This window comes from Helianthus annuus, chromosome 8 (genome assembly GCF_002127325.2).
Source record: "Helianthus annuus cultivar XRQ/B chromosome 8, HanXRQr2.0-SUNRISE, whole genome shotgun sequence".
NCBI classification, from domain to species: Eukaryota; Viridiplantae; Streptophyta; class Magnoliopsida; order Asterales; family Asteraceae; genus Helianthus; species Helianthus annuus.
Window position 1 is genome coordinate 162,222,689 of NC_035440.2, and position 14,336 is coordinate 162,237,024.

At 37.1% G+C, this 14,336-nt stretch overlaps 1 protein-coding gene across 1 annotated transcript; it reads left to right on the top strand.

The window, feature by feature from the left end:
• The first annotated feature begins 1,020 nt into the window (after positions 1 to 1,020).
• On the top strand, positions 1,021 to 3,368 carry LOC110910687 (uncharacterized protein Mb0911c). The gene is made up of 3 exons (XM_022155294.1): positions 1,021 to 1,179; positions 2,817 to 2,979; positions 3,071 to 3,368. The coding sequence occupies exons 1-3, from the start codon at positions 1,055 to 1,057 to the stop codon at positions 3,197 to 3,199; spliced, it is 417 nt and encodes a 138-aa protein (XP_022010986.1). The 5' UTR covers positions 1,021 to 1,054; the 3' UTR covers positions 3,200 to 3,368.
• The last annotated feature ends 10,968 nt before the right edge of the window (positions 3,369 to 14,336 follow it).

Genomic DNA, 14,336 nt, shown 5'->3' on the forward strand with positions numbered 1-14,336 from the left:
TATAAGCTTATAAATAATTTTGAACATGCTAATCAAAATCAAAGCAAACATGTTACGTTCCGATCCATCACATACCAAAAAGAGAGTCCTATTTGGATTCGTTCTTCACAATGAGGAAACACAAATGGTTCTCACTACAGGTGCAAAAAGAACCGTACCCGGAATTGGATCTGGTAAAAAAACTCGAAACCGGTTTTTTAATACCCAGGTATTCTATATTCGAAACCGACCCTATGCATAAGATACAGATAGGGTATGCATTTTGATCTAAATACCTAGAACCGAAACTGGAATCGTTCATACCCGATTAATACCCGAAACCGGATAAGAACCAGAACCGGAACCGATTATACCCGATAACATAATTCTAATATCAATCTTTCAAATTTATGTTAGTGCATTTATTTTGATTTTTTTTACATTAGACAATGCATATTTAATAATAATAAACAAAAAGACAAGAAAATATGGTACTAAAAACGCAATAGAGTACTAAAAAACCTAAAAATTAGGTACTAAAAGACTCGGAAATAGGGTATAAAAATCCGAAAATAGGGTATTTTAATACCCGGTTTCTTAAGAACCGGAACCGAACCCTACACGTAACAGGACACAAAGGGTACGTTTTTTTGGTTAATTAACTGACATCGAAACTAAACCGGTTATAGCAATAACCGATTTTAACCCTAAAAATGAAAAACTAAAACCGATTTCATAACTGGAACTGGTTATAAAAATACCCGATTTGTTTACCTATAGTTCTCACTAAACCTTAAAATGACCACAAAACTGGACATTAATAATATAGCCCAAACAGCCATAGCCCATTTCATGAATCAACGGCCACGCATGCAAAAGTCATATACTAATCGGCCCAATAACGAGGACAGCTCATCACAGACTCACGTGCAAAACCGCCACGTATACAGGCAACAAGCATGCAGCTAGCCACGTGCCCCTCCGACACCTCCTCAATACCAATCCTTTTTTCTTCACCTTCTCCTCAAATACAAATACAAATCAAATTCACAAAAAGCTAAAATTTTGGATCGAAATGGCGTCAAATCTGAACCCGGCGTACGCATACACGGTGGTTTATGTCAAAGATGTGGCCAAATCTGTCGAGTTTTACGGTAGAGCGTTTGGTGCATCTGTTCGCCGCCTAGACGACTCCCATAGGTAATATAATTCATGAATTTGTTTTTATGTTAAAATACGAAATTTGTTATGTCAGTGGCGAACCAAGGATTTATTGTTCTGTGGGTCGGTCTTTTTGGTGTTGGTAGATTATTTCTAAACAAGACGTTTGAATTTTCAGGTCGTGTCACATACATAAATAACGATAAATAGTGTTTGTAATCGGTAAATCTTAAGCTAAAATGAGGTTTTTAAGATAATCATGAATACGAAAATGTTACGTGCGTTAAATAAAGTTACTAATAACTAATGAAATTATATCAAGATAGAAGATAAACGGGCAACAAGCTACCTCGTTAACCCCCTTTGAATTGTAAAAATAGGTCTTTTAAATGACTTATTCCCTATTTAAAAAAAGGGCAGCGACACAACTTATTACCCGTTTATCTTCTATCTAGATGTAATTTCATTAGTTAGTTATCAGTAACGGCAGGGGCGGACATAGGTGAATCCCAGGGTAGGCGGGTGCAACCCTTGAAAAAATATTTAGTGTATTTTTTAGACAAAAAAAAACCTAACCGCACCACCTGAAAGTATGCTTGAACCATTCATCCGTACCCCACAAATAATTCATGGGTCCACCACTGAGTAACGGTTTAGAGAATTAATATTTACAACAAAAAATAATAACCGTTAATGATAACTTGTGTCTATACCGGGTAAATCTGAAGTTAAAATGTGGGTTTTAAGGTAATCATGAATATATGTACCATTCACTAACCATTTCGGGGGTGTTTCGCCTAGCTTTTATTTTTTTGGCTTATACTTATATTTTAAAGTAGTTTATGTTTATTTTGTTTCATTTAATAAGCTATTTTTAAGTGTTTGGATTAGCTTATATTCTACAAGTTGATAATTAATAATTAATCTTTAGTTATTTGTTAAGTTATTTTGTATTATGGGAAGGGGTATAATATCATTGTGTGTAATGAGTAAAAAACCATCTTCTTCAAATAAGCTTATGCAAATAAGTAAGGCTGGTAAATCGTGTCTTAACAGGTTTAACAGGTTTCTGATGACGCGCACAACATAAGTTTCAAACATGATTACGACTCCTTTAACTACTTTCTACCTCATGTTTATAAATCAGTTTTATGTTTTATGTACAAAGATGAATAAATGATAGATCCTAACATTGTAATTTTAATTATTTTAAAAATTAAAAAAGTCAAAAGGTGTATTTTTCAGTCAAACAGGTCTAATCGTGTCTTAACAGGTACCCAATTGCCAGCCTCACAAATAAGCTAAAAAACCATGTTCCCATAAACTTCTTGGAATTAGCTTATATAAACTAATAAGCATAAGCTTAAAAAGCTAAACCAAACACCTATTAGTGCTTATTTTGTAAAAATAAGCTAAAAAAGCTATAAGCTTAGATAAAAAAACTAGGCCAAACACCCCCTTCAAAAGAACAAACGAAGTGTCCCTAATCGAATTCATACTCATTTTCTTTGTTTAAAAAAACGTGTATAGATTGATATTCTTTTAATTTAACCAAGTTTAAAAATCTCTAGGTCGGTTAGAAAATTGTAATATACGTCACACATATGATAAAAAATCAAACCCTATATATAGTAGGTCCGTCCATTTACGTGTGTGATTGTTGTTGTACATGTTAGATGGGGCGAATTAGAAAGCGGACAGACGACCATAGCATTTACGCCGGTGCATCAACATGAGACCGACGACCTCACCGGCGAGGTACAGGAACAGAAATCAAAAGGCCGAAGGAATCAACTTGAGGTTTGCTTCGCTTACGCGGACGTTGACGCCGCATACAAGGTGTTTGATTGATTAATGGTCGTTTTCGATTAGTAAAAGTTATTAGGTAGGTCTTAATTTATAACTAAATATTGTTTTTCCGGATTCGCAGAGGGCGTTGGAGAACGGGGCGGAGCCGGTGAGCAAGCCAGAGGAGAAAGAGTGGGGACAGAAGGTAGGGTATGTACGTGATATCGACGGAATCGTGGTGAGGATGGGAAGTCACGTTAAATCTCGTTGAAGGATTTATGTTTGCACTTTGTTGTTGTGTTATAATATAATATTTTCCTATATGTATAAATATATTACCGTGTTTTCTTGTTTTTATTTTCTTTTCGACTCTTGTATTATTATTTATTTAAGAAAGAAGTGGTAAACTTTATATAAAATACAAATATATTCACGCATCATAGAAGCATGTTAAATGTTTATTTCTTTAAAATCACCATAAAATGTATTAAAAAATTAAAGAAGTTTACTATCAGATTTTGCATGATCATGAACTAACCCATGTCGAAAAAGGTAAAACTACTCAAACCTACGTGTTACTACATGGTAGTAACCTTAACTTGAGTCACCTGACATTCTTCACCTTTGTGGTAGTAATGTGTCGACACTATTTCTTCACGTAGTAAGCAACATGGCAACGCTATCTTATTTATTTTTTATATTTTTTTAAATCTTTGGCAACTGAAGAATCGTTTACCTGGGGGTCGATCTCCTTGGATTAACTTCCACGACGGTAATCTGAGCTTTTGCCTACAAAACAACGTGGTCCATGTGATCATCCTCCGGTGTGAGCAATGGCGGATCCAGAAATTTTTGTCAATCTTGTCACTGTTTTTAGATGTTTCGGTTTCATAAATCGACCATAAAAATTTCAGGTCGGTTTGACGGGTCGGGTAGGGTAAGGTTCGTCACATAATGAAAATAAGATACGATAATAAAAGAAACATCGTCATTAGAAATTTAAAAACACATAATATAAATTCGATGGCTTTACAAATTATAAAAAAACTATTACGGTTGTTCCATACGAGTTTTCATCTTTTAAAAACGTTACATTACATCTTTGACCAAATTTTGTTGAAAGAACTCTTTTTCAACATAATAAATGCAAGAAGCGTTCAGGCATTCATTACCCATAATATATTAAGTTATTAGTATCAAATACTTTAGTATTATTCAACTCGTGTAATACATGACTTTCTAACTAAGTATATATAGTAATTTTTTTTCCAAATAATCAAATTTTATAATCAACAGGGCAATTGGCAAATTACATAAGGATATCAGATAGACGAGCAACAAACTGCGCTGCCACTCCCTTATGTAATATGAGTTTCTAACTAAGTATATATAGTAATGTAATAAAAACTATGACGAAATTTGTAGAAATTGAAAATCGTATATCACAAAATTAGTAAAGGAAAATAAAATTGGGTTCAAGTCCCACATACGACAGTGGATTAAAGAAATTAGCCTCACAGAGTCACAGACGACAGTGGATTAAAGAAATTAGCCTTTAAAAAAAGCAAAGCAAGTTGTCTTCTTCGAGCTCTATACATGCGAAATTACAATGGTTGATGCCGCGGGGTGGAAAGTTCCGCAATTCAGCCATACTCTACAAACACATTGATGTCACTAGAAAAATTCACCATACATGTCTATATGAAACCGAAAAAACATTGATGTCAGGTGACTACGGTACTATATGCATACCTCCTCCCCTAGGCGTGAGAATATATAATCGGTTTGGAGAGATAATTTTAGAGAGTGAAAGAATACGTGATAGCAGATAGATTTACTCTTGGTTGACCTCTGTATTTATAGTGATCGGTGGTTAGGATTTCCTCTTATTTTGGAATTGTATATTCTTTAAGATTGTACCCGAAAATAGAAGATCATGCAAATCTTCTAAATTTATAGAGATTTGGTTAATTATTGATTTCTATCCTTTTTGGAATAGAACATTTAACATGTGGGTTATTCTTTCACTAAAAAGGAGTTTGACCGGTTCAGGTTACTTGAACCGGGTCATACCTCCTCAGCAACACTATTTCTTCACCTTTCAACCTCACATAATGTGGCTAACGCTTTTTCTTTACCTTTGGTTTTCGTCACCTTTCACCCTTCCCGTAACATGTAGTCTAATTATTAACTTTTTTCTTCTTCATCTATCACTCTTCTCATAACATCCATAACATGTAGTTTAAGTATTAACTTTTATTTTCTTCACCTATCACTCTTCTCATGACATATAAGTATTAACTTGGTTTGGGTTATTAGTTCACATCAAAATGGGGTTTTTAATTGGAACGAGACATGTTAGAAAGGAAACTTATTCACCCCTTTTTATTTTTTTCTGAAAACTAGTGGCGACGGGGTGATGGCTGTGATCACGGTCGTAGCGTGCAAGGTAAGGGTTGAGGTTGCGGTGCAGGGAGATTTACATGTTCTACGTTTAAGTAGTCAACTATTGATACACGTAAATTTTGTCTAGTTGATACATATAAGTTTTGTCTAGCCAAAAGTCCAAGGTTTTTTTTTTTTTTCTTTTAAGTTGAATGATAATGCTAAATGTTTTGTTTTGGTAAGTAGGTTATTCTTAAAAAAAGTTAAAGTTATAACTAGAAAAATTATAAAATAGACTTTAACAAATAACCTTTCTAACTTTAATGTTGTACATCATAACCCTGCCATCTAAACTAAGATTATCCCTATATAAAATATATAAAAGATCCAACCTAACCTCTTTTCGTGTCGAATCTCTGGTGATATAAAGCGGTGGAAAACACGTAGTTGCATGAAAATATTGTTAGGCATAAAATTTAATAAAGGTGAAAGGAATATATCATGACAAGATATATACAAATTATTTCCACAAGTTGTAGACATCATTAATAACTACATTTCATCAGGGTCGTCTTCAAAAATCAAAAAGAAAATTTTGACCTTGTCCGAGATAAAAAATTTAGGCCATATTCGCAAATCTTCGTGTAATATAAACTCATCAATCATTCAATCAAATATATAAATACAACGATAATTGTTATGAAATTGATGAAACAAATTAACAAAAATAGGATTTTAAGAATTTAAAAAAAAAAGAATTATAAGAATTTTATACCTCAATCTCAAGATTATCCACCCCACAAAACCCTGGATTCGCCCTTTGAAACACCTCCTGCGTCGATGATGATATCCTTGATTTCTCACTCGATTTTGACCTACGAAGCCTCCTCTGCTGCGATGATGATGAATCGTCGTCGTCTGATGATGATGAACGACTGAACGTAAATCCCCCAGGCCCGAAGTCGATGTTTTGTTTTCCCACATGACAATTGGGTTATAATTTTGAAAAACTTTTGTTTATTTGCCACTTGTGTCTTGGGGTGGACTTGTTAATTGAGTTTATAAAACTTTGGGCCTTATTTATAAAACTTTTAATTAGGTTTTAAACTTGTTATACAAAGATCCTTATTTATAAAAACATCCAGTTTTTTTTAAATATGTATTTAAAAAAATTTAAAAAATTTTCGGGCCTTATATTCATTTGGGCCATGATCACAGGCCCACCCTGCACCTCCTTTTAGCCGGCACTGCATTTCATTATAAAATATTAGGTGTAATTAAAACTAAACGTCGTTTTTCTAACCCGTTGATACTAAGTCTAAATTTGTATAACTAAAACGCTCAACCTCATGAGAAGTGATACACTTCCAACCTCATGAGAAGTGATACACTTCCAACACCTTGATGTCTACTAGGCTATAAGTGATTTTGTAATAAAGAGGGTAGTTAAATTGAGAGTATGAAAAAATTACCTTTTGTAAATGCAATCTTATTTATTCGTTTTAGAACATTAAAGAAAGAACATAATCATTATCAAACAATAAGTAGGTTTTCTACGGTGATTTTTCAGTTCAATTGTAATAAGCCCCTAAATGCATTATCAACAAACTTGAGAAGATAATGAGGGACTTTATATGGGGTAAGTCCAATTCGGGTCATAAATTAAGATGGTTACGGTGGGAGTTTGATGTGTGTAAAATGCAACATATAAATCACATCAATTAAGGCATAAAACTAACCCTTTTTAAGTACTAATGTTGGAAAAAGAGTGTTTTTGTCTTCCTTTTGTATTTTCAGGATGAAATGAGCTCAAAATCACAAAAGAAGCAAAAAAGACAACTAATTCTAGCATAAATACAATAAAAGGAACAAAAGTAGACTGCCCGGACCCTCAACGGCACCTCCCAAGGCAAAGAAGAGAAAACAGAGTCTGAACACGCCCCGTGTCCAGCGAACACGGGGGCGTGCCCAGGAAGCAGCAGAAAAGACAAACCAGTAGAAGCTTCCATTGCCCACCACGGGGCCGTGTCCAGAGGGCACGGGGGGCGTGGTGAAAGTACAGCAGACGCATTAATTGTAATTGCGAATTACAATTAATGAAGAGAGAGAATGTCAGACGGGCACGGGGCCGTGTCCAGCGGACACGGGGCCGTTTCCAGCCTTCTGTTCAGCCTATAAATAGAGGAGCTTGGTTTCATTCTCTCTCATCCCTTGGCACACCACCTCTCTCACACTTCATCCACCATCCACCACCACCATAACACCATCATCCACCACCATCATCCATTGTCCATCATAGAGTGTGTGAGTCGTCTCGGGATCCAAGATTGATAGTAAGAGTTCTTGACAATCAAGGCCATGTTTGCCTAAGTTTCTTACATCACTTGGTGAAGACAAGTGTTTAGTATAATACTTTTTATTTTTAATCTTTTGCACTTTTTATTTGGTTTTGTATTAATGACTTTAATAACTAGTTACTTATGTTGAAGGTGATCTTTCCTTATCGTTTGTCCGTGGTGTCTTGGCATTATTTTACTGTCTATATAAAATAAAAGATTTTCACCATTCATATCTCCACGGTCTATATGGAGATATGTTGGCTACCTGGTCGGGGGTTAAGGGAACGGTTTGGTAAGGGTCTTGCCCTTGTTCAGCGTTTAGAGGTCCTGCTTGGGACCTGGGTCAAATTTAGTAGGATCTCCTTCAATGCCCATAGGTATTGGATGGCGGGGATCCAAACTCTTTGACCCCCTCATAAGTTAACTACTATTAATACTATAACCCGGCTATTTAGGACTGTATCCCTGCTGACTCAGACTACTTAGCCGAGGGTAACATCACCGCCGAAAGCGGGGCCTACCACAATTTGCATTAATAACTTAATTCATTATCTTTCAATAATCCGACCCTTTAGGATTGTATCCTTGCTGACTCAAACTACTGGGTTGAGGGTAACGTCGCCTTCAAAAGAGGGGCCTACTACAATAACTAAGATAATCTCTTAAACAAGTGCAAAAGTGCGAAAATAATCAAAGGTTATACTAATACACGTGTCGGATCCAAGTGATTCATCTTGTCTATCTGTTTTTATTTTATTTTATTTTTCAGCATTTAGTTAGTTTTTATTTTTCTTAGTTTAAAACATTTTTCTAACTTTTTGATTTGGTTAGACGTTGAGGATAAACCGGTACTAAAAGCTCTTGTGTCCTTGGACGACCTCGGTATCTTACCAACACTATACTACGTCCACGATGGGTGCACTTGCCCATATGTGTGTTTAGTGTTAGTAAATATCATGTTTTATAAATTTAAAACTTGGCTAAAAGTGTAAAAAGGGGCTTAAATACTCATCAAAAATATATCGCACTACACACGCACCAGAGTTCATGCTAATATCTAAGAAGAAAGGAGGTATGGGCCTAGGGGGTATCCACGGTTTCAATCAAGCAATGATGCCCAAGTGGTGGTGTCGTTTCAAAGCGAATCCAAACCAACTGTGGGCTGAAGTGGTGGCAGCTATTCATCGAGGCAATGGGGCTGTTACTCCTCCTCCGTTTATTCCTCAGAAAAAAAACGATTACAGGAGTTTGGAAGGACATTACTTCGGTGGAGTCGGGTTTGGCGAAAATCGGGATAAACATAAAAGATAAGCTGGTCAAGGCGGGTGATGTTTGGAAGTGGCGGAATGATCTGTCTGGGTCATTTTCCGTCAAGCAGGTTCGGCAAGATATCGAGAACGCCACTTTAGCGGCTGAATCGAATGATGAAGTTTTTTATTGGAACAATTGGGCTCCTCCGAAAACAAACTACTTGCTATGGAGAGCTATAATCGGCAAAATCACTGCAAAAACGGAGCTGATTCACAGGGGTGTAAACCTTGGGGATAGCTTGTGTCCTCGGTGTGGGATAACTGTGTTGGATTTTTATGTCTGGTTCGATAAGTCAACGCTGCCGACCGGGTCTTGACCCGTAAGAGTTACACCGTGGTTAACGAACTAAAATCCACTTAACTAATTTAGCTGGTAATTACGAACGATACGCGGGTATTGAACTGACGGGTTCATAAATCGGGTGGGACAAGAATTCTCTTGCATCGCCATTTGGCGAGCACCTAGATTTCAGCCAATGGAATTACATGCAAGGAATCTTCTTGCCACTTGTCATCCACCTAACTTGTGGCCAATCAAAACACATGCAATTTTGCATGTCTTGACACTTGGCGAGCATGCAGATGTTGTCCATGTTCTATATATAGTTTTGGGTCTTGTTTTTGAGAGGGGTATGAACACAAGATTGCAACAAAACTCTCTCAACTCACACACCCAAACCAGCCACCACCGCCTTGCCGGCCCACCCTGTCGCCGCCGGTCGCCGCCGCCTGCACCACTGGCCACCACCGCCGAGACCCGGCTCTCATTTGCGTATCTCTCGTTCGTGTAACTAGCACTCGTTCGTTGAACCTCGGTGTCTCAACCAGTTATTCACTAACCGAAGGTATATCTAAACCCCCTATGGTTGATGTTCTATTTCATGTTTGCATGTTGGTGATCTTGTTCCATTACGGGTGCTCCTTGGTATAAAAATGTTCGTGTTATTTTCCTACATATGCTTCCGTTGCCTAAAAATGTGTGTATAGTTTTAACTAATTAAAGTTCATTTTGAATAACATATTTTACATGTATTCTTTAGTCAAAAATGTTTTGATTAATCCTTGTAACAAAATAAACACATATTTAATATGAACCGGGTTCATAAAATAAAAGTAAAAATTATACCACGGACTTCCTTCAGTGGTATTAGAGCCAATGCTCACCACATGCAAATCGAAACCGGTCTCTTTTTTCACCGGAATAATAAATCACAAACTTTAAAAGTCTAAAGTTTTTGATTTATTTTTATCTTTGGGCTATATATATTTTTGGTCATATTTTAGTTGTTATATATTTGGTTGACCAAAATTGCCCAAACATATTTTTGGTTGTGTTGAATATGTAAATCGGGCCCGACCTTGTGGTTGTGTTTATATTTGGTTTTGTTCATGGTTTTGGCCCGTTTTGCGGCTCAGAGTTGTAATAGATTAGTTTATGGTTTTGGCCCGCTTTGTGGTTCAAAGTTGTAATAGATAAGGTTCTTTGTCTTTGTTATATTTACTTGTTAAATATTGTTGATGCGAAGACCCGAGGCAAACCCGAAGCAAAACCGAATGCCAAGAGGAGTCTTGGAGTTAGTGGGAGTCGCTCAAGACAACAAGATGCACTCAAGTCCATCATTGTGGTTGTTTTGTGTTTTATGACCGCGACCCCTTTGATCTTGCTACTTGGCTCTAGCAAGATCATATTCATGTCCATATGATTTACATATTCATTTTTGCTATTATGGTTGCCCTTTGATAAATGTTGTCACACTTCAACCTAATACCAAAACGTATTCTTAAATTTTTTTTTTAAAATGAAATCGGAAAAAGCAAGTTCTAGCAACTTGCATATTTTCTAACCACTAGAGTTTTATAACTTGTTTTTTTCTCACATCTTTTAAACTCATAAACTTAATAGTTTTCACTATTAACTTTAATTGGTTATTCCAAGTCGCGACAAACTTAGTTTTATAGGTTATCTAAAACTAATTGTCCCGAGAGGTGAAAGGGTCTTTTTGGTTATGTCGCAAATTTAATATTTAGATTAAAACCGACTATAACGACCCTATTTGGTAAAAATTAAAATCAATGGTCTATGCCATCCTACTACTAGTAACACTTGGGGCATAATGCAAACCATTAGTGTTGGAGCCACAGCACAACACTTGGTGTCTAGTTTATCCTTCCATGGTGCAAGGGTTCCGTCGACACATCCGGCCCTTCCACATGTGACCGTTTTAGGACGACTATTACTTTTCTTCTCGTGTTGCGTGCCCCAGCCGTCTCGAGAACAAAAGTGGCATAGATGAGGCCAAATGTATCAATGCAAGGACAAAAGATTGTCCTCGCAGCCTCATAAACCCCGGGAGTTGTGCTTTTCTCACAATTGACAATCGTTGTCAGTCCGCTTGAACCTCTTGCTAATGTTGCATGCCCCAGCTGCCTTTAGAAAGAGCTTCTAACCGGATTCTCGCTCCTTATCGTCTCACCTCACTAAATAAGGAAATACATTAAAATACTAATTAAATAATTTTTGCTTAACAGATGTCATCTGAAAACAACTCCTCTTTTGCTCTCAAGTCCATACTTGAGAAAGACAAACTGAATAACACCAATTTTCTTGAGTGGCACCGCAACTTGAGAATCGTTCTCAAGATGGCAAAAAAGCTTTATGTTTTGGAAACCCCGATCCCAACCGCACCCGAGAACAACAATGTGGTTGCGAAGAAGGCTTTCGACAAACATAAAGAAGATGCCATGGAAGTTTCTTGCCTCATGCAAGCCACCATGTCTCCAGATCTTCAGAAGAATATGGAAGACATGAATGCCATCGACATGATTAAACAACTCAAGGGCATGTTTCAGAAACAAGCCCGTCAGGAACGCTATGACACCATGAAACAACTCATAAGCTGTAAAATGCAAGAGGGTTCCTCAGTTAGTGCTCATGTCCTCAAGATGAAAGGTTACATCGACCAACTAAACAAACTTGGTTATCCTCTCCAAGATGAGATGGCTGTTGACTTCATTCTCAACTCTCTTTCCAGTCACTATGATCAATTTGTTATGAACTTTAACATGAATGACTGGGTAAAGACAGTGCCAGAGCTACACGGGATGCTCAAAACGGCAGAGATGAACATTTCCAACAAAGTAAGCCAAGTGTTAATGGTTCGATCTGGTGGTATTAAAAAGCCCAAAACAAAGAAGAAAGGTTATAACAACAAAAACAAAGGAAAGGCTCCTGTTGCTGCCAAACCTGCCACCAACAAGAGTAAGCAAGCTGTGAAAGCCCCTCTTCCAGAAGAGCGGCAATGCTATGAGTGTAACAAGATGGGGCACTGGAAACGTAACTGACCCTAGTATCTTGCCAAGCTCAAAGTGAAGAAGGCTAATGGAGAAGGCACTTCTTCAGGTATTCTAATATATGTTATCGAACTTTTCACTGTTTCAAGCAACACATGGGTATTTGATACCGGGTGTGGTTATCACATCATTAATGTCTTGCAGGAGCCTGAGAAGTGGAAGAAACTGAAGCCGGGAGACATGGAGCTCATTGTTGGCGTTGGGAAAAGAGTACCAGTTCTGGCAACTGGCACATTTAATCTTACATGTCCTTCTGGTCTTGTTGTTGTTTTGAACAATTGTCTCTATGCACCTGGTTTAACCAGGAACATCATTTCAGTTTCGTTGCTTTTTGAACAAGGATTTAGATATGTTTTTAATGGTGTTGCTATTTCTGCTTATCTAAATGGTATTTACTATTTTGAGGCTAAACCACGAAACGGTATCTATGAAATTAATGTTCAGCCTAGCAGTAACATATATCACCTTTCTAAATGTCAGAAAAATGGTACTAGTGATTCATTCCTATGGCATTGTAGACTTGGCCATTGTCACACCCCGATTTCCACGTGTATCACCGGTGGGCCCGGTAGGGGATTACCGTGATGTAGTTGGCAACAATATAGTCAAACCACACAATATATAAATGCACAGCGGAAGCAATAAGATAAATATATTTCAACCTTTGAATGTAATATCAAAGTATCACAATTGTCGAAATATAATTCACAGAGGACCAAGATAAAATATAAGTATTGTTCAACAGACGTAGGCATCTTAAGCTTGCGAGACTCTTTATTGATGCTAAGGAGAAATATCCAGCCAATTACGCTTAGAACTTGCATTTAATCTTTTGGGGAAAATACGTCAGTTTACACTGGTAAATACATTCAACCGACACTTTTGTAAAATGTTTTATAAAATTGATTTGAATGCACAAGGCACAACTCTTTATAACTTGGGTTAATTTATAATTAAATCTTGTAAAAGAATTACATGTTACTATGCGTTCGGTCGCCCGGGTCGTGCCGGGTTTAAGGTTAATAGACACGCCACAAAGCATAAAGCCGTGGCAGGAAAACCAACGGTTATACCTTTAATAATATAGACACATTACGGGTGTACGCCTACACCCGTGTGTCGGGGTCGTGGCCATTTCGTAAAATGATGCCAAGGATATCCGGGACATGGTCATTAAGCTCCCAAAGGTGTAAAGCCAACAAAACAAGTTTTTAAACGGGTCACATTGATAATACCCAACTACTAATGAGTTGGGGTCAATTGCCCGACCAAGCGGTATTTTAAATACCGTAACCCAAGCCCGTATAACGGAAAATAAGTTAAACGTATTTACCTGAGCAAGTATTAATCCTTAATAAACAATGCAAGTTTCTTTTACTGGTCTCCTATTCTGGAACGAAGGTTTAAATCAACCTATTAGAATCCTAACGGGTCTTTAATTTAGCCTTAGCTTAGACCGGTCAGTTTCAAAGGATTTTTACGGTTTAATCGCGTGAAAGGCGAAAACCGGGAATGGAATGTGATTCGGACCCAACAAGTTTGAAGACTTGTTTTATATGGGTAATATAAACACACTCTGGATTTTGAGGTCAAAACAATAAGGTTTGACCCGTTTCGGCTAGTTTATGTAAACTAGTTACATAAACCGAACCGTGCACGCAAAAGGCGTAACGGGTAACCGTAAGAGTCCTACACAAGTTTCCTAAGTCGATATGCTTTAAAGAGGTTGTGGTATCAGTAGGATACCTTCCATAATGCCCGTAACGAGTTTTAATCCAATATTTGCTTCGTAGGGGTATTTCGGTCATTTTAAAGATTATAAAAGAGGTTTCTGAGTTCTACAGGAAATCTGAGCTTTCCGAACAGTTTATAAAGTCCAAAATACTCTATTTATTATTTAAAATCAGTAGCAACTGGAATCGGGTCAAAAGACCAAGTAGAACTCAAGTTATGTCCGAAAAGGGTATATTCGGTATCTACCGAACCGATGCCATAACCGCAGGTTATGAGCAGGTTAAAAATA